Source organism: Megalobrama amblycephala, linkage group LG1 (genome assembly GCF_018812025.1).
Source record: "Megalobrama amblycephala isolate DHTTF-2021 linkage group LG1, ASM1881202v1, whole genome shotgun sequence".
Lineage (NCBI taxonomy): Eukaryota > Metazoa > Chordata > Actinopteri > Cypriniformes > Xenocyprididae > Megalobrama > Megalobrama amblycephala.
In genome coordinates, this window is record NC_063044.1 from 11,700,005 (window position 1) to 11,721,036 (window position 21,032).

General features: G+C 39.4%; 2 protein-coding genes across 3 annotated transcripts; one reads left to right on the forward strand and one right to left on the reverse strand.

Annotated features, from left to right (window-relative positions):
- The first annotated feature begins 166 nt into the window (after window positions 1-166).
- Window positions 167-21,028, forward strand: otop2 (otopetrin 2). 2 transcript variants are annotated; one of them, XM_048181909.1, is made up of 8 exons: window positions 167-253; window positions 16,757-16,861; window positions 17,771-18,153; window positions 18,285-18,421; window positions 18,513-18,571; window positions 18,953-19,101; window positions 19,254-20,068; window positions 20,414-21,028. In XM_048181909.1, exons 1-8 carry the CDS (start codon window positions 207-209, stop codon window positions 20,582-20,584), a joined length of 1,866 nt encoding a protein of 621 aa, XP_048037866.1. In that variant the 5' UTR covers window positions 167-206; the 3' UTR covers window positions 20,585-21,028. The 2 variants fall into 2 exon arrangements, with proteins under 2 accessions (XP_048037866.1, XP_048037874.1); XM_048181917.1 differs by lacking the exon at window positions 167-253 and adding an exon at window positions 15,698-15,828.
- ush1ga (Usher syndrome 1Ga (autosomal recessive)) lies at window positions 4,321-13,170 on the reverse strand. The gene is made up of 3 exons (XM_048181929.1): window positions 12,851-13,170; window positions 8,143-8,593; window positions 4,321-7,275 (listed from the first exon to the last, which is right to left on the reverse strand). Exons 1-3 carry the CDS (start codon window positions 13,012-13,014, stop codon window positions 6,469-6,471), a joined length of 1,422 nt encoding a protein of 473 aa, XP_048037886.1. The 5' UTR covers window positions 13,015-13,170; the 3' UTR covers window positions 4,321-6,468.
- Window positions 21,029-21,032: the final 4 nt, after the last annotated feature.

Below are 21,032 nucleotides of genomic sequence, written 5' to 3' on the forward strand. Positions count from 1 at the left end.
AATCGCAGGCAAATATCAGGACGTTTTAATCTTATTTGAGATATTTTATATAATTATTTATATTTGATACACAAAGATTGTTACATGTAATAATAAATATCTACCACAGAAATTTCATAAAATCATTTTTAAACATATTCTCCAGTGTTCAGAAACGATTGTGATTGGTCGATTATCTGACTAGCGACGGTTAGAAAAATACAGTCATGACGATGACAACGCAGCTTCAGCACCGCTCCTGCTCAAACATAAGGTTTTTATTACTAATACAGACACAATAGAAGTGATAAGCTGTTCTGAAACTAGAGTAAAGACTCGACAAAGTTCTTCTCGTGATATCAGGTGTTTTAAGTAAACATTCCCTTTTTTAGTCAAGTCCAATTTATTTGTATTGTGCGTTCACATTGTTTCAAATCAGCTTTACAGAAAATCATGATGTTAATGTTTATAATATCTATAATAATATAAGTTTTTATGCCTTATGAGTTGAATTTGGCAGATTGGAGCTGGGTGATAACATAGTTTACATTTTGTGACGACACAAGCAATCGAGCAGTTGAGATTTGCTATTTAGTAGGCCATATATCCATATATCGCCCTACCCGATATGTATATACTGTATATTGCTGTATACTGTATTCTGTATCAGGGTAAGCTATTTGTCTGTTGCTAGTTGGTTATTTAATTCAAGGTATTAATTCATGTGGTGATACTGAGAGGTTTAGTTCAACTTAATAACAAATTGGTGTAGTGACACGGTTAAGTGATGCATGGCAGGGCTAAAATATTTCAATCATATCTCCATATAATCAGTTTTTAATTATATTGCATACTTCTGTGTAACTGAGGAGCCTTTTAGTAATATACAATATCCATGAGATAGGGAGAGAAAAAGGTACCTGGGAAACTTGTAGTAAATCAATATGTTTATCCTGCAAGGTGTTGTATGTTTTTTAAATGGCATGGAGAAACACTCCATTACCTGCCACATCTCTGAAATAACCTGTATGTTTTAGCCAATCAGAAGCACTATTTGCCTGTCAATCATTTTGCATATTTGGGTTTGCTGGCATCGAATTGGCTGTCAAGTCTTCAGAGGGCAATGTTTTGAAGAGATGGTGTGTGGTGGTTGAAGTTATGGGGCTAATCTAATTCAATGGCTAAGTCTGGCGAAGTTAGCAGAATGGTGGAAATGGCTCACGGCGTCTTTCCGTACCACTATATACTGAAGTAATATGATATTACAGTCTGGCAACATGACATCAAAACATTTAAGAGGAAATGAAAGAGAGAGACAGAGAGAGGGAGGTAATGTAACAATGCACTTTTTCTCCTTTCCTATACGTCATGTTTTTCGTGAACCCCACTGGGTAAAAGTAAGCAATAGAGGGTCAGCAGTTGGCCTATTAAATATTTTACACTCCTAATGTGTTCCTTTATTGTCACTGTAGTAGATGTTTTACTGACAAAATAGCTCTTGTGAATTTTTTACTAAGTTATAGCTTGGACTCTCATGTGACAGTCGCACGGTTAGTGACAGACCAAAGGTCACTCTGCTTTTCTTCCTTCTCATTCCTTTCACGATGGCTCTTCGACACAACGTCCTGCTTTTCCTCTGCATTTTACCATTTGCTAATGCACTCTACAAACAATGGATTCCAGACACTAATTTTGAAAACGCGACCAACTGGGATAAAGGCTCTGTACCCTGTGGTAATGATCAAATTGTGTTTTTAGCTCAGAGGAAAGTATCAGTGTATGTAGAAACGGCTCACACTATCACTGCAATGAGTTTGCCAGTGGACGGACAACTGATTCTGGCGTCTGGTGCGGGGTTTTCTGTGAGAGAGGGTGGAGAGCCTGGTTGTGGATCTGGGGTCACGGCACAGTTCAAAGACCCTGAATCTCTGAAATGGTTCGACCCATCGCTGTGGGTGGCTGCGACCACTATCGACGACCTGCACAGAGGTACCTATCAGTTTTCCGTCCATGAGGAGAGTGTCCCGTGCCAGTATGACGACGTTGTATTTCGAGAGGCCACCTCATTCCGTGTGGACGTTTCATGTGATCATGATGTGCCTGTGAAGAGTGTGTCTGTACTTGGGAAAAAGTTCACCAGCAGCTCTGAGTTTTCTCAGTACCTGTCATCCAGTTCAGGCAAGCTGCAGTTCCATGGCTCCTCATCCCTTAGCGTTGGTGGTTCAGGCTGCAGCGATATCACAGGATGCATCTGTGATAACTCTAAAAATCGTGACGTGATCTGTGCAAATGTGAAATGCGATCCGTTGGAGTGCAAGAAACCCCTGCACCCATTGGGACATTGCTGCGATGTTTGTGGCGCCGTTGTGAACGTTCAGTTCTCTTCGAACTTCAACTTTGAGTCGTATCGTCAACGGCTGCAGCACCTCTTTCTCAACCTACCTAAATATGAGTCTCTACTGATGGCCATGTCGAAAGTGTCAAAAGAGCAGAGACTGCTGGGAGTGATTCCTTTCGTAGCCACTCAGGAGATCCAAGTGCTGCTTCTGGACCAGAAAACGGGTCAGGAAGCCGGGAAGCTGGCTGAAGCTCTTGCTCGTGACATAGTGAACGATGTGCACAGCCATGGCTCAAACATTGGGATCAACAGTGCAGAGTTCCAGGCATCATCAGGGGCGAGCAGCAGTGAAGTAGCTGGAAACAGTGTGGGCGTAGTGGTCGGTGCAGTGCTGGGCTCCCTGATTGGAGTGGGTTTACTTGCAGGCGTTATTCTCCTCTATCGGCGTGGCATTGTTAAGATACCCAGAATGCCTAGTATCCCCTCAATCAGCATATGGAAGAACAATAGTGAAATTGGGGAGCTGGGTGGCTCCTTGGACCATGGCTATGACAACCCAATGTTTGACAAGCCGACTATGATGCCAGAAGTACCAGGGCTGTACGGGACAGAGACAATGAACTCAATAACCCTAACCCAGTCAGGAGTGCATTTCGTAAATCCTGTTTATGATGAAACTGATTTTAATGCATGACAGGTTTCAGCTGATCTGAATCTGGATGTGATGACAAAATAACCTGAATGTGACAACTTCTAAAAGATACGGCTTTTTAACAGTCACTGATGTTTAAATCTGCAGAAATTAATAAGTAAATAAAAAAAAGTGCACGCTTGTGGTAAAAAAAGTATTTTGTTATGGAAAATTCACACATGCTAAATTTTCTGTACTTTCATACCACACAATTGTATTTCTCTTGATAAAAAATAAAAGCATGGTTATCTGAGTTTTTGGCTATAATATTGCATTTCATTACCATTTTTAAACCAGGTTAAATTCTGGGAGTTTAATTCAAACCTGCATTTGAAGAAATAAATAACTAGTACTATGTGCAATTGCCAGTGTTTATATAACATAATCCCCTGTGAAGTTGTTGTGACAACATTTACCTTTGAAATATCAAAGAAATCTCTTGATATCAGATTAAAACTGATTTTGTGGTGACACCTTTAAATTCTGTATTCTTGCCATGGAAAACCGACTCTGCTTGACATACTGTTATTCACCCTTAAAAATAAAGATTCTTCAGCGATACTTGTTCAGCAAGTTGTTTTGGCTTTATAGGGTTCTTGAGTTGCTAAATGGCTCTTTAAAATGGTTCTTGGTGTCACCTTGCAGGTTCTTTAGTTCTGTACGTTTGCTTCTTGTCCCTTAGTTGTTTTAATGCTGGTCCTAGGGAACCATAACTGCACATTTTTGTCTTTTTTTATCTGACATGCTCAGTTCAGTTCATGAAGCTCTCTCCTAATGAGCTGATGATCTGAATCTGGTAAAATTTTTAAATAAGGAAAACACAAATACAAAATATTCAGTGCTGTGGGTCTCAAGGAATAGGACTGAAAAATCGCTTTAAACCACCAGTACAAAGATGGTTTTCTAAAGAACTAGAGAATAAAATAACACCCTGTTTTTCTCTTATTAGGAGTGCAGTTCTGATTGGTGACAGCTGTATATATTTCATATATTAAGCATAATTATTGTCCTATATGGAATGGGATTATTGAGGTTATTGCAGATAACATCTTTGTTCATTTTTACAGTCATGACATTTACAGCTTTGAACAGCCCTGTAAGAGATCACACATGTAATAAAAGTGTGCTGAACCCTACCTATTGCAGTTTGGAATACTGCAAGGAAATACTGTAGCATGAAACAAAAGATGCAGTTCGTTAATACTTACCAAAATTACTATTTTCTTAAAAGTTTAATACATTAATCATATCTTTAAACCCTCCCCCCAAACAAGAACAACAATCAGACAAACAAAACCACATTTTGCAAAAATTGCAAGATTATGAATTGGTTTAATAGTTACATACCAGCAAATGTCATTATAAATAAATTTGATGTATGCGCTATAAAACATGGCTGTAAATGCTTTTTGTAGCAATAAATATTGAAGGAAGACATGTTATAATTCAATCAAAGATGGACTTTAAAGTACGTGCTGTACTGCAGACCTGTGCATGAACCATACTGTTTACTGACAATATACTTCTGTTCAACAAAAAAACTTCTGTTGTGATAAACGAAATGTCTCAGTGGTAATGAGTTCTTCTCTCTGCAAGTTAAAGCTCCAGGATCAACAAAGGGCTCTCTGTGTAAGCTAACTCAACCATGCATCACACAACACATCCAATTACTCGTGTTTCAAAAAACGTGTTATGGCCAGATACATGTAAACATTACGTGTAACATAATGTGCGGGTGTAGACAAACGCTACATACAGTCCCCACAACAGCAACAAAAATCAATTTAATGTACATTTCACCATTTACAGCTCACAATTCAGCTGTCCAATGACTAGAAAATGCTGTAATGGCTTACATCATGTATCCAAATCTCCCTGTGTATAACTAACAAGAATAGCACAGCTACAATTACTACCATGTTGTGTAGCATATACTGATCTTTGCATGTCTAACAAGGAATTATGAAACATTTGTAAAATTATACACGCAAGTTATGTCTTAACTGACATTTTGTATAGAAATGTGCAGGCACTGAGAAATATGCCCCATGGGGGCAGAAATATTATAATGCTGCATTCCAGACAGATCGGAATTTGGATTTTTCCCACCTTCTTGGAAATAACGTCTGGAACAGCACTCAAAGTCAGACATTCGGTGTGTGAACTCAGTGTACATCGATCAACCCCGACCTCAGCGAGAATCGTTACTTGACGTAACTTCCAAGATGTCGGCAAGTCCTCCTTCCAATGAGCATAACGTAAAAATAAACTTTAACATTAGACATTAAGTTTATGTAATGATACCTTCCTTTTTGCTTTTTGTTTTCAAAGCGATTTTATTTTTATTCTGTTTTTGCCATAATTGACACAAAAACGAGATATGCTCTCATTGTGTCATGGCGACATCATGTGGTCAACATCACTAAGGTCTGAAGTGGGACATTTAATTTGGGATATTCCCAGGTCCAACCCTGTCTGGAACACAGCATATGACTAGGAGTGCGTGAAATGAGATGTGACCTCATTTTCGCTCTCCATTTGCCACATGACACGTGAAAACCATTACATCTGAATTTAATTACCATTTTTATGCATATTGCGCTGTTTGTGTCAGTTACAGAGGTAATATAGTCTTCCAGCTATTTCAACATTGGTGCACTATAAACCTCTACTATAAAAGTTTTATTGAGTTATTACAAGAGATTCTTTCTTCATATCACAGGTTGTTTTGATTTCTGCCTGATTTAGAGTTGATTTAGGCCAAGGCCAAGGGTGTTCAATGCTGCTCCTGGGGGCAGATTTCCCTAATAAACACACCTGAACTAGCTAAAAGAGGTCTTTGGGATCACTGGAAAGTTCCAGGCAAGTGTAGTGGTGTAACAGAAGCAAGCCAGTTAAGAGCTGTGCATGTAAACCTCACTCCCCTGGCCTCAAAAGGCGCACTAGCAACTGACCCTAGAGACTGTGGTCTTTAGCGTCCTTGTTAGTGCGCCCGCCTCCCATGACAGAAACACTGGTTTGAATCCCGCTCTGAGTGGGTCGAGTAAGACCGGTTACATTTGGTGCCGTGACCCAAATGGGAGAGAGATTTAGAGGGGTGAGTGTAACAGAAGCAAGCTAGTAAGAGCTGTGCATGTAAACCTCACTCCCCTGGCCTCAAGAGGCATCCTAGAGACTGTGGTCTTTAGCTTCCTTGTTAGCGCACCCGCCTCCCATGCCGTTTCGAATCCCGCTGTAGGTGGGTGGAGTCATACCAGTTACATTGGCGCTAGACTCTGCAGGAAGGTGACCCTTCAGGAGCAGGATTGTACACTGCTTGTTTAGGCTTCTGTTTCATTGGCAAAATGTTGACAAAGTAACTTTTGCCATCTTCAAAAAAAAAAAAAAACATGGTACAATGGTTCTGTAAACTCTTACTTTAACATTCTTGGAGGTAAAAACAGACATTAATGGAAGAACTTCACAACTCAGTATCTTCAATGCAACCTGGGTCCTCAATGGTCTCCAGTCGGCGCTGGCAGGTGTCTATGATCTTCTTGCGGGGCCCCAAGGGGATGTGAATGCTCTTGAGGTCACTATCGGAGCACAGCAACAGGGCCTCAAGATCAATCTTTTCTCTTTTGAAGATAGGAACGAACTCGTTCATGTTTTGTGTGGCCAGGAACACTTCCAATGGGCTAGTGTCAGGCTCATCATCGTCATCCAGCCCCAGCTCAACTTCATCCCATGGCAGCTCCTGCACATTCCTCTCTTGTAGGCTGTGGGCGCTTCCAATGCTGTCGTCATCCAGACTGGGCACACGATGCATCCGGCTGTGCAGGCGCACATTATCGACCCGTTCGCTGCCTGCCAGACTGCCTTCATCTCTGCTACCGATGCCAAAAAGTCCACCACTCACGTAGTTGCGGCGGAAAACCATGGTACCCAGGCCAGGACGGTTGAAGAGAGAGTCGTGGCCTGAGTCTGTGCTGATCTCTGAGTAGTCCACATCTTGACCATGCAGGTCGGGTTCACTGATGGCACGTGAGACGGCATCCTCATTGTCACTGGGGAACATGTCACGTATGTTGCGACGAGAACGGTCCTTAGGGTTGACGTACGTACCCTGCTTCAGAAACATGACGTCATTGCCTAGTTGTAGGCCAGATAAAGAACGGACACTCTTCCTGCCATCTTCGTAAATCTTGAATGTCCCATCACCTTGCTTCTTCTTCTCAAGCTTCTTTTGGATCTTAGTTTTGCCCCTGGCTGTGGCATGGAGAGTAGCCTAGAGCAACAAAGTTGGCAAAAAATTGGTAAAAATCTGATTCAGTGACTGTGGTTTGTAACTAAACATCAAATATTTAAAGGTGCTAAAGAGGTTCTTTTTGTCGACTGAGTTTTTAAAATGAGCGCATGGGTAAGAACAACCCCCCTCCTTCACAGCTCATTTAGAGGGAATGCCTCCCAAAACTTGTGCATGAGTATTTGAACACGAGTGTTTACCACCGGCATTCGCTGTGTTATTAAGCCGGGCACACATTTAACGACTAGCTAAAACATTCTGACTATGCTCAACATACAGCGATTGTTTCCTGCTCCTGAAGCAGATTTATACACTTTCACATGGAATTTGAACACCGACTGTAATCGCAGACTGAAAGCAACTGGCTCTGACTGGACGCGTTTGAGCGCGATCAGTCATAAGTATCAATTTACATTCATAATCGGCCTTACACTTAAAGCCGCACACACACTTAGTGGATTCATTATGTCGGACTCACCGCAGGTAACTCATAATCTGCAGTTGTTACTCCTGTCTCCTGACAAAAACATTGCATGCGATGCCTGTGGAGTGTGGAAAGTTACTGGAGCGCGCAGCCGCGCACGTCTCTCACATGGATCGTCATGGCAGTGATTGACAAGCCAGAGGGCCAATCGTTTACACGATGATCGCGTAAACGATTGGCTGATGTTTTTAAGGCCCTACCTCGTGCACAGATGATGTATATTAATATTATTACTTTCAGTGCACCTAATAAATAGTATTTTATCAGTTAGTAAAGACAGTTTCAAGTAATATTGCAAAAATGTATAAAACAAAACATCCTCTTTAGCACCTTTAAGTATTGCAGAGCAATTTGAGAAATCTGACCTGGGAGTATGGCACATTAGTGGCAGTGTTGAAGTGGTGTAACTTGCGACTCAGGGTGCTGCTGGCGTAGCTGGAGAAGCTCATAGCATCCGAGACTGATGCTTCCGTTGTCTCTCTATGAAATTTACGCTCCATGCGCCGGCGGTGCTTCTGCTGCAGTTTAACACATTCCTTGATGCGCCGTTCAGCATCACGGAAAGCCCGGTCCTTCAGTTTGCTTACTAGCTTTGGGTTGAGGGCTGTCTGCTTGGCAGCGATGGAGTCCAGATAGCGTACGCAATCCATGTGGTTCTTGGTGGCAGCCATGTCCAGAGGCGTGTGGTAGTCGTTGTCCAGGCACCACACATTGGCACCAAACGACACCAGGAAGGACAGGCAGTTGAGATGGCCATTGGAGGCAGCCTGGTGGAGTGGCGTGTTTCCCCATATGTCACACTTGTCTGGGTTCCCCCTGAAAGTAGAGCCATGATAGATCCATATCAGGTGTGACATTAAACTGTGACCTTTATGAAACTACTACTCAGAACAGGGGTGCTGAATCCTGTTCCTGGAGATCTACCTTCCTGCAAAGTTCAGTTCAAACCTTGATCAAACACTTCTGAATTAGCTAATTAAGATTCTAATTGAGCTAATTAAGACTGAAATCTGCAGGTATGTAGATCTCCAGGAACAGGATTCAGGACCTCTGACTCAGATCATATGACCTGTAATATAGGTTATATAATCTAAGTTATATTTAATACATAACATGGCAACATAATTCACACTTTCATGTGTTAGGTGAAACTGGATAAGGCTGTCATTATCACTTGTTTTATACCCCAAGAATAGCTGAGAACACTGGCAATCCCATGATTTTTTGATTATGTTTTCAGCTGTGGCTTGTCATCCATGAAGGCCAGTAAATAATGCATAGGTCTGTGATACTGAAACAACTTGCTCTGCGCATTTGCTATCTAAAATCATCAAATGTCATAAAAGAGCAAACAGGTGTGTTCTATAACGCATACAATTTCATAAAGCAATGTTTTCTTATATAAGCCAGTAATCCAGGGTCCTCTCTGCTAATGCCGATCCAGAGCACTGGATCTGTAATTTGATCACCTGCCTGAATAAGAGGTAACTCACGGGGTGTCTCCTTACTAGGAAGAATGATAGAGTTTCGCAGGTGATGTCACACTAAATTCCTGCATAACTACAGGCCTGATCAACAAAGAAGCTAATTTCGGAATTAATGTCACATGCCATAATTTGCTTATCTATGACCGCTAGAAACAACATACTATTTACTATTCATTCCAGATAATGCATTTTAAGCACAAAATCATTCAAATCTGGTTCACTGAAGTGTTGTGATGACAGATCTACAAACAAATCATACAGAGACAACAGTATAAAAAGCTAATTAGATATCACATTTCCCTTAGATAATTGATGTTATTACTACTTGGTATACGATACACTTTGCATTATGACTAAATACCATGTGATGTATTACGATATAATAATTGGATCATTTAAAACTAAACTCAAGATTGAAACTTTGTTTTGCTTTACTTTTGAGCAGTACAGACCCTCCTATAGGCTACTTAGACTACTTAGACCCCAGTTTCTAAGGCAAGGCTTAGTCCCAGACTAAAATGCATGTTTGAGCTGTTTTAACTGAAAGCAACTTGCACTGACATAAATTATGTCAGTTCCATTGTTTTATCTCAAGATGCACATTAGTCATGTTTTTTTTTTTTTTCTCTAAGTAGTAGCTTAAGTAGCTTTATAAAATGTTAAATGTATAAAATATTAAATGTCATAATTGAAGTAAGGCCTAATCCTGGCTTAATCTAAACCCTTTCTGTGAAACCAGGCCTCAGAGATTGAGTTGATTTATTTCTTCTTCTTTAACTGAGCTGCACACATAAATACATTTTAAAAAATATTATTTTAAAAAGTAACAATGCAATATAGTGAGTATAAAAATCAGTTTAATATAATATAATATAATACTATGACATATATATTGTTTGTGCAGTTAAGCTGCATCTTTGTTTTCTGCAGCTAGTGCTGGCTGAGCCTAATTAATATTTGATGGGTGACGGGTGAAGCCTTGCAGTGATGCATTATGGATGAGAAAAGCTGCAAGGTTTTCACAGTTAGCAAAGGGAGCTGTGTGCTGTACTGGGTCAAGCCAGAATTCAGATTATGACCCGCTAACCTGCCTGACCTTGATTTTTTGCATGCCAGTACTTCCATCACATATATTACCACATACATGTATTGTCCTATATAACTCTTATAGATCCTTATCCAGAACAATCAGACATGTACTGCAGCTGTCAGCCGTGAGTTATGAACTGTCATTTTTACCCACACTAATAATGTCAGATAATAAGATGTATGACTGTCAGGATATTATAAAATTACTGGAACAGGGCTATTATATAATATCATATGTTATCTCCTAACATCACTTAACAAATGACTGCTATATTATCTCCACCACCCATAAATGTCTATTTTTACTGTCATTACTATTTTTACAATCATCTTACTTTCCCCATTTTTAGCAACTTCTTATAGCATGATTCATCATGAGTCAGACTCTGTTCTCATGTATGGTAATGCACTAATGACCTCTTGAAAACCTTTTATTTTCTGTAAAGAGTGGGATTTATTGTGGGAATTCATGCTTCAGGGATCCATGCGATGCACTGACTTAATCACTACCGAAAAGAAACACCCAAATGAAGGGCTTAATTACTGAATCCCTATGTGTACATGGGCATAAGTTGGCTCTAACACAGAAATGCTATGCTTGCTTTGCTTTATGTGGAGATCACATGATAGCCAGTGGCTTTCAATGGTCAAACAGTCCGATTATCCATTCAGGACTGCCGGGCAGTGGGAGAACTTTTGACAATTAGGAGCTTTTATAAAGGGTCGCTAGGTCCACAGAGGAAACCAGGTCAGGTCTGATGAAAGCTTTTGTGTATTAGCTTTTATCTGCCTTCTATCGGCATTAACAGAGTAGCCTTCAATCAAATCATGCGGAATTGTTAATGCATCCTTAGTGATAAAAGGACTCAAATGACACTGCAAACAAATAAGGCCCACAAAGAAGTAACGAGGGCAGTATATCTGTCTTAAGGTGGATTCAACGTATACATTTTTAATCAGTCCATACATTAACAGGGAATCGAACCTATGACCTTAGAGTTGCAAATGGCATGCTACCAGTTGAGTTACAAGAACTCAAAAACATGAAAAACCTGCAAAAATAACACAAAACAGATCACTAGAGCTACAGGAACTAAAAAGGCCAACAAATACCATTAATCATTGAGCACTAGAGCTACAGGAAATCAAAAACATGGAGAAAAAAATATCTCATATATATATATATATATATATATATATATATATATATATATATATATATATATCAGTAAAAATGACAGAGCTACACTAGAGCTACAGGAACTCAAAAACAAACATTTTTGCAAAAAATACCAGTACAAACACAGATCACTAAAGCTACAGGAACTAAAAAAAGACAACATACAGTAAAAACGGATCACTAGAGCTACAGGAACTCAAACACATTGAAAAACGGCAAAAAATACCAGTACAAAAACAGATCACTAAAGCTACAGGAACTCAAACACATGGAAAAACGGCAAAAATACCAATACAAAAACAGATCACTAAAGCTACAGGAACTAAAAAAAATAAAAATAAAAATACAGTAAAAACTGATCACTAGAGCTACAGGAACTCAAAAACATGAAAAAACGGCAAAAAATACCAGTACAAAAACAGATCACTAAAGCTACAGGAACTCAAACACATGGAAAAATGGCAAAAATACCAGTACAAAAACAGATCACTAAAGCTACAGGAACTAAAAAACATGAAAAAACAAAAAATACCAGTACAAAATCAGATCACTAGAGCTACAGGAACTTAAAAAAGACAAAAAAACAAAACAAACAAACAGTAAAAACAGATCACAGAGCTACAGGAACTCAAAAACATGGGGAGAAAAATGGCAAAAAAATACCAGTATAAAAACAGATCAGAGCTACAGGAACTAAAAAAAAAAAAAAAAAAAAAAAAAATGAAATAACAACAAACACCAGTACAAAAGCAATAGTAGCCTAGTTTTTAAATAAGAATGTGTTTTTTATGCTTGATAGTGTCATAAAGTGCAGTTAATTTTTTCTACAGTGTGTGACTTGCATCAAATGTGGCCAGTGTTGATTCTGTTCTACAAAATGTTTTTGACCTGAATAAAACCAGTTAGATTATATGTTACCAGAAGTACGTTTTGGGGTAACTTTATAAAACGTTTTACACTGAATAAACCTTACCATTTATGGTTGAAATATGACCGCAGTAATGACATGGCCTCTGCAACCTTAAGAAATATTACATAACCATAAACATCACGAGTAAAGATTTAAGGAAGTAGATTGGAGAATTGAGAACTGCATGCTCCACACGCAATTAACTCAATAGAATCATCAGCTGTGAAGAATCATCCGTCGTGACACCATCATTGGGGTGTGATGATATGACTGTGACCAATGCCGGTTCCTGTGTGATGCTATCTCACATGAGGCGTACATGCAAACATATGGGTTAATCGTCTGTAACACTACGAACAACCCCAGTTCGTGTAACTGTAAATTTAGGCAATGACGCGCAGTCTTACCCTCTCCCGACGATCAGCCGCAGCGCGTCCAGGTTGCCGTGGTACGCGGCCCATAGCGTCGGTGTCATGCCATCCTCATCCGGAGCGTTCAGATCCTTCCGCGTCGCTTCTTTAAGCAAGTCAAGGTAGCCATCTCGAGCTGCCTTGTGGTATTTGTCATTCATGGTGATCTCGAACCTCAGCCTCCATCACTCTTTCACGGGCGCTGTGCATTAGGTCTAAACCCCTGACCGGCTGCGACGCGCTTGAGGCGCTTGGAGTTTCCAAGGACACCTCAGACGCGCGCGTTGCAGCTCGTGAGGGTGTGGCTTCAGCTCCGTTCTTACAAAACGCAATCTTTTTCCCATTTGGGATTGAAAATAATACATTATTTAATGAAAGAAAGACTTTCTTGCAAAAGAGCACTGCTCCCAAAACATACACACATATTCATAAACAACATTAAGAAAATGATTGTTGTTTAATAGATTATTAGTTCATATAAATCCAATTAAAGTGTCTCCAAAACGCTTAAGAGGTGCAAATAATGCATAAAACCACGATATCTGCAAAAATATGCTAGAGTTGTAACATATTTTAGTTAAAACGGCATTTTTTTTTATTTATTTTTTTTGTGGATACATTAAGTTTGTTCTCCTCAAATTCATCTTAATACTATTCAAGAATATTATTAACATGACCCACTAATGTTTGACAATCGCAACGTAATATTAAATGTTTTATCATTTCAAACCTTTTTTGTGTCATGTGGTGCATGCAGGGGTGGGCAAAAATGTATTTTAAAATAAAATACAAAATACCTTAATTTTAAATGTATCAAAATAAACTACAAAATACAACAGCCACACCATGTATCAAAATAAACTACTGTATTTTTGTATTTTAAAAATACTAAAAAATACTTTTACAAGGGAGCATGAAATTTCTTCGCAATCAGTTGGCCTATTTGATCTATCCCTTCACCATTACACTAACTCAGCTGATTAAATAAACAATGTTTGATATCACCAGCTTTTCTCTGCCCGAGTCATGCAATAAATCTAACATATGTAACCAGTTAAAGGCACAAATATGTAGGATTTTTAGATTAAAATATCCAAAAAACACTAGAACAATGTTATATATTTTGTTGACTTGTGTACTTACATTATCTCAAATGTTTCCAAGAATGTTTAAATCCAGAGAAATAAGCAATTTTAACCAGGACACAGACCGTGTCCGTGCGTCGCCTATCAATGACATCACACCCTTTTATTTTGTTTTATTTTGTAGAAACCATGACACCAAAGATGCATTATATTCCTCATCTGTCTAATAAAACATATTATATGTTTTATTAGACAGAGGAGGAACTGTTTTGATTCATTCATCGACTGAAAACTAATCATGTTATATAGCTTCTTGTTTAAAGCTTGTTTTCTTGATTTACAGCGAGTACCATGTTTTACCATGACTAATATCAATCTATCTTACTACAGTGTGCAACAAGTGTCTCATAGCAGCTGCCAAGCGAAAACAGAGAGTAGCATTATAGCAACTTTCAACACACAAATGTATCTAATATGATAAACAGTGCTGCATTACCCCACATACGCTAGACCACAAGAAGCAGAAGCAGCGATGGCAGCATAATAAAAGTTACTGTTCTCGAGACATGTTGCGCTCTTCTCTCATTATCAATCACTCCAGCGGTCTCGTTCAGCTCCAACATCACTCGCGCTGCTCTGCTTCATACTACAGTAACGTTAATAATCTCATCCATGAACATGATTTCTGCCCGAGTCCCATCCCTATTCTTTTCTGTAACGTATTTGTACAGGTTTAATCAATTTATGGATGAAATATATGAATATAATAAATCATAAAGCCTTATGATTAATTATGATGCATATATCGACCCAAAGGGGGAATGAAACATATATTGTGAATTAATTACAATGAATTATAATCAATTAAATATATGATTAGTTCTGGTTAAATAATTATTTAGAGAAACTATATTAGTTTGTCCAGCAAACTGTTAGCTCCTCACAGACGATTATAAAAAGAAAGATTATTCTCTGGCCACGAGAATGAACTTCCTATTCTAGCATCAAAGCGTAAAGCAATGGTGCTGGATCGAAAAACGTTAAAGTGACCTGTTTTTTGTTGAATGAGCAACAGAGCAATCGAGCATGAATAATGTGTTTAATATATGAAATCGATAATACAAAGGTTATACGGCTAAATAGACACAAGTACTACAAAGGTATAGAAAACGAAAGTAAAGTCAAGAAAACAGAGGTGATCAAAACAGTGGCAAATTACAAATAGTTAAACCTTCGAGAGCCAGCAAGAAAACTTAATACACAAATCTTAAAGAAGTTAATACTTGCATGGGTTCAGTTGCTGTGATAGAGTTTCAGGGTTTCAGAGCGTTGGCTTGGAGCGATTGGTCCTTTCCGAAAGGCGGGTTTTCCAAAGCAAGGGTTTAACTTGAGCCTAAGATAACCGGAAAACAAAAAAGAGAGTCGGTGACGCAGTCTTGATGACAGGAAACTTGTGCATATAATCTTCATGCGTGTCTGTGTGCGTGTCTGTGTGCGTGCGTGTATTTTCTCTTTTATTGCTGTTTGGAATGCGGGCCTGGCTCGTGGTGACTCGATCCGAGGTGGCCGCAGCCCCTTTGAAGTCGCGAAGGACATGTTCAGGAATCTATCGAAATAGTCATAAAAAGGGTCTCGTGATCCATTAGTGTCCGCCAGGTCGGAGCCAATGTGAGATTTACAAACCAAAGTTCCCTGAATTGAGGCTTAAACACAGTTTATGGTGGGACCTGCTCATTTTTGAAACTGTGCAGGCCCTAGATTTCCACTGGCTGTAGACATGAAAACAACACATCCCATGATTCCACAAAATCAAGGACTAAATAAGTGACCTCTGTCGGCTGGATTTAACAGATCAAATATTCACATATCCCTGTGATCTCCCAGATGAAGGTTAGTTTTAAAGTAACCAACAGTTTAATTTTTAACAGTTTGCGAATGACTTATAATTGTATCCTAATTTAGTTACTTGGTGTTTGGTAACAAAGGGCCTACTTTGCATCAGCAACACTGACTCACACTGACAAACAACTCATTCATAAGAAGACAACTGATGGCTCCTGTATTCATAGCAACTAGTATCTAACTAATTAATCAATTGATTGATAATAAGTATAGGGGGCTGCTGCTCGGTATAATAGTTTTCAAGAAAATTATGTAAATTAAACTATTTTCCCTAGGCTACTAAAACGAACACCAAAACTTAACATCTGTTCTGAACTCAACAAGTCTGGGCAAACCGCTGAGTAAGCACCAATCAGAGGCCGCATTTTTATGACGTCATCACATAGACTTCTTACAAAGTATTTTACAGTATTTTAAAAATACAAAAATACAAAACACTAAAGTATTTTGATACAAAATACAAAGCCATTTTCATCAACCCTATCAAATACAAATTACAAAATACTATTTTGTATTTGAAATATGTATTTGAAATACATGTATCAGAAATACTGCCCATCTCTGGGTGCATGGCTAAATAATATTCATGTTCTAACATGAAATACTATATAAATAAGTTATTTTCTCAAAATTAATGTTGTTACAGTTGTGCCTTTAAATGTAGAGAATTGTTAATATATATTTTACACTGCCCCTGTGAGTTACCAGTCATTAAAACCTGAATTAATAATTGCATCAATGTTATTTATGGGAGTTATATATGCATGCCATATATATCATGATGTTCGTATCATTATCATACACAGCTCCACTGATGTCTGAAGATTTATTATTTAATTGCACAGTGCATCCCTGACGAGAAATAGTTCATACATTTTGTTTTAATTATTTGTGTACTATGTGTTGTGTCTGACAGGTTACAGGTCCTTCAGCATTACTACAATAAATCATTGTGTCAGCAAGTGAATATATATGCCATGAAGTGGCTCGATCCTCAGAAGGCCAGCGGTTTCTACTCGTGGTAAGTGAAGGACACTAAACGACACACATATCAGTATCACTTGTGCTATACTACTCTCTTGCAAGTGCTTTTTTAAATGCATCTGCTAAATCTATATGCCAAATAGTCTTAGAAAATTCTGCTCTAGCTTTTGTACTGTTTACTCTTGAAATGCTGCTAATATTGTTGCGAGTCACTTTGGAAAAAAGTGCCTGTTAAATGATATAAATTTGAATATATAAATGCCAACTACCTAAGCATGAATAATAATGCTGCTTTTAGTTTTGCTAGTGTTAACATTATTAATCACCATTAATACATTGCACTCAAAGCACACAAAAGAAACAATGCACAATTCAACTAAAATTATACAACTGTACTCAAACATTTACAATGAAATTGGGTGAGGCTCAGTATTGCAATGATTCCGGAAAGCTGAGTAAATAAAGGCTTAATATTTTGAAAACAGATATGACTGGAGTAAATAATACCTTAATATTTGTTGATGACTCAGAGCTGAGGGTGTCTGATCAGGACTTCACGTTTCCTTCGTCACCAAACAGAGAGAGTAGAGGCTGTGCAGGTAGCTCTCTTGTTAAACACTGTTATCACAATAGTTGAGGGCCATTGGCTGGCTGTGCTCCAGTGCAAGCAAAGGTGAAATCTTTTTAGATTTCCAATATTGTCAAGCCAGAGTTGAGGATGCAGGTCCCCTTCAGATGTGGGACAGACGCAGAGCTAGACGTAAGCGGAAGAGAGGACATGTGACTGTTTGGATGCGGGTTCAAGTATTTATACAGCTTGAGGAAGCTAGACGGCTTCTAATCATTTTGCTTGACAGCTGTCCACTTGCGGAAGGTCCTCACATACTATATAAGTCCAGAAGACTAGTGAACTCAATTACAATTTGACTTGTTTTCTTGTGGACAGCTCTTCTAACGCAATCAACATGACGACCAAGGAAGACCTTGAAGCCATCGAGAACCAGATATCCACCATCCAAGTTAGCAGCCATGGAGAGACGGCCAGTCCGGTACTTGCCCATGGCAAGTTCAAAACAGTGGAGAAGGGTCGCAACTGGGGATGGCTTCTGTCTGGATTTATCTCCTTGAACATCCTGCTCCTGGGAATTGCCATAGTGAGCGGAAGCGTCTTCAACAAGATCCAGATCTCCTCTTCTCACCTTCTGATTTTCCTCATCTTACTCGTCATTCTCACCACAGTATGGATGGTTTACTACAAAGTCCATACTTCTCGGGTGTACCATGCGGTGCTCTACAAAGACAGTCATGCTGGACCAGTTTGGCTGAGAAGTAAGTCTTCATCAAATTCAATTGAATTAAAGATTTCAGAAAGAAACGGTTTGGGTTGTTCTCACTAAGATCATGTATACTCTGTAGACATCTAGTCTCAAGTGCTTATATTGTGCTTGTGTCTTCATCAGGTGGACTGGTTCTGTTTGGCATCTGCAGTGTAATCATGGATATTTTCAAGATTGTTTATTACGCGGGTCGTATGCATTGCGAATCGCCTGTGAAAATAGCCTTCCCTGCTGTGCAAGCTCTGTTCGTCATTGTCCAGGTAGGTTAAAACAATGAAGGACATGCTTTTTTAGGTTTTTGTTCTTGTGTTTATAGATAAGTTTTTAAATATACTCTATTCCATGTTCCAGACATACATCCTCTGGGTCCACGCAAAAGACTGTGTACAGATACAGCAAATCATCACACGGTGAGTCCTGGGGTTCAAGATAATGTAATGCGGATGTGAATCCTTTGGTTGTTATATGGTTTAGTCATTTTATTTCCTTGTCTTTTGCCATCTTGACCTTAGCATGTCAGGAAGGGAAATTAATGGGAAATTCTGACAAATGTTGGCAAATGATCACACCCTTTCAGATCCGTAAAGGAAATGATCTGTTTGTAATCAACACGTCTAGCCCAATGACTGTAGCATTGTGTGAAGTCTCGTTGTGAAGCAATAAGAACAATAAGAAATTTTAAAGTTGGCTCAAGGAAATGTTTGGTTTTGATATGAAACCTACCCATGAATGCTTCTATAGAACAAGAATGCTAGTGTCACTGTAAAGTAATATTTACTCTCTCATTGTAGATGTGGTCTGATGTTGACCTTATCTACGAACCTTATGGTGTGGATGACGGCTGTGACAGAGGAGTTACTCCATCAAACAGTGGCTCCAATGGAAACTTCCTCCAACAGTTCCTCAAACAACGATCACAGATTCAGTGACACAATGCAAGGTAAAGTTCTCAATGGTTTGCCATGAGGCATCAGCATCAATTCTCAGAGCTGCAATTCTCAATCAAACCTCTTTCATCGATATGCTTAATTTGGTACGTAGAGCATCTCTTTGATGTTTGACGTAGAGCATCTCTGTTTGCCTTGCTTTCAGGCCGCGCTGAAAGCAGCGAATGCAAGTGTAGCCATAACATGTGTGATGTCTTTGAGAAAGCCTATTACTACCTGTACCCCTTCAACATCGAGTACAGCCTCTTCGCATCAGCCATGGCCTACGTCATGTGGAAAAACGTCGGCCGCCAGATGGATGAACATCATAGCCACAAACTGAGCTTCAGCCCATGGGACGTTCTAGTTGGTCCAGTGGCTGGCCTGATCATTCTGGTGGCGGGCCTGGCTACGTTTGTGGTCTACGAAGTGGACGTGGCCAAAAACAACCCAGAATCCACAGAGGAAGCTCTGATAATGCATTACGTCATGAACATAGTCGCCATCCTTCTGATGTCCATCACAACTCTAGTTGGTTGTATAATCTTCCGCATGGATAAGAGGGAGCAAGTGTCGGGGAAGAACCCTACACGGAGTCTGGATGTGGGGCTGCTCGTGGGAGCGTCCCTGGGCCAGTTCCTCATCTGTTACTTCACCATAGTAGCGGTTCTGGCATCAGGAGTCAAGGGGCACATAAATGGGCTCAACCTGGCCTGCGCCATCCTGACTGTGATCCAGCTGTGCCTACAGAATGCCTTCCTCATCAAGGGCCTCCATCGGGAGCCGTACAAAGAGACGGAGACAACCACCGTCTTTGCAAACGTCATGGCCGTGAGAGAGAGAGACCCGGAAAGGCGGAGCAGCTCTATCGTTCCAGCTCACACGCTACCCATCCCGTTATCGCTGTTTCAGGGTCGACTCTCCTGGAAGAGGAGGATCCTTAAGGAGATCTGCGCCTTCCTGTTACTCTGCAATGTCATTGTAAGTATCTGAATTTTATTAAGTTAGTGGGGCATACACAAAGGACTCATTGTTGCATATTTTTTCATTAATGTACCTTTGCATTCTTTAACATTATTATTTAATTGTTACACAAAGCTTAAAATTAGAAGAAGCCGAGGGCGGAGAAATCACCTTGATCATTTTAATGATCTTTCTACTTATTTGCCTTCATTTTGACAAGCCTGGCAGTAAAATTCCGCTCCAAAACCCTTGTGTTTTGTTCCATTCTGAATGTGTATGCCTCCTAGACTTTTGAGTCTTTATAACATCACAGTCAGATCAGTTTTATATTCTAATTCTGTACATTGCATTTCTGTTTTGTAGCTTTGGATTATGCCTGCCTTTGGAGCCCGGCCTCAGTTCGACGACACAGTCGGATCGGACATTTATGAGTTCCAAACGTGGGCAGCTGTTGTGAATATCGGAATGCCGTTTGGGATCTTCTACCGTTTGCACTCAGTGGCCAGTCTGTTTGAGGTGTGCCTTACCTCATAAATCAACTGACCGCTCAAGAACTATACAAGCTTATGCACATACCTTTGTAAAATAGATGTATTTTTTTATAGTATATTTTTGTTTAGCTGAAAGAGAAATTTATTATTTTTTACTACATTTTTATTGGATAATCCCAATGATGTGTATATGTCTGTGTGAGTGTGTGTGAAGATCTAGACCATGTTGAAACTCTTTTTTTAATATGTGAATGAATACTTCTGAAATATGGCCTAACCCTGTTACAGGCATGTGACTTTTAGCAATGCAGTGAAATCCTCTGGAAGTAATCCCAGATATCTGCATTAGATCCTGTCATTCCCAATTTCTGTTTATTCTGGTCACTATGTACCCAGATTAAAATGAGAACACATATTGCTGTACTCGCTCTGTTCTACTTTTGCTCTTCTTCATTGTGGATAAATGAAGTTTGAACAAAAAACGTGATACA

Excerpts from the sequence above, each read along its gene's own strand:
- ush1ga (XM_048181929.1), bottom strand. The coding sequence starts at position 13,014 with ATGAATGACAAATACCACAAGGCAGCTCGAGATGGCTACCTTGACTTG. Across the intron at positions 8,594-12,850 it reads CGGCTGATCGTCGGGAGAGG|GGGGAACCCAGACAAGTGTG; the intron begins GTAAGACTGCGC and ends CTCTACTTTCAG. Across the intron at positions 7,276-8,142 it reads CTAATGTGCCATACTCCCAG|GCTACTCTCCATGCCACAGC; the intron begins GTCAGATTTCTC and ends TTGTTGCTCTAG.
- otop2 (XM_048181909.1), top strand. The coding sequence starts at position 207 with ATGACGATGACAACGCAGCTTCAGCACCGCTCCTGCTCAAACATAAG. Across the intron at positions 254-16,756 it reads CGCTCCTGCTCAAACATAAG|GTTACAGGTCCTTCAGCATT; the intron begins GTTTTTATTACT and ends TGTGTCTGACAG. Across the intron at positions 18,422-18,512 it reads CTCTGTTCGTCATTGTCCAG|ACATACATCCTCTGGGTCCA; the intron begins GTAGGTTAAAAC and ends TCCATGTTCCAG.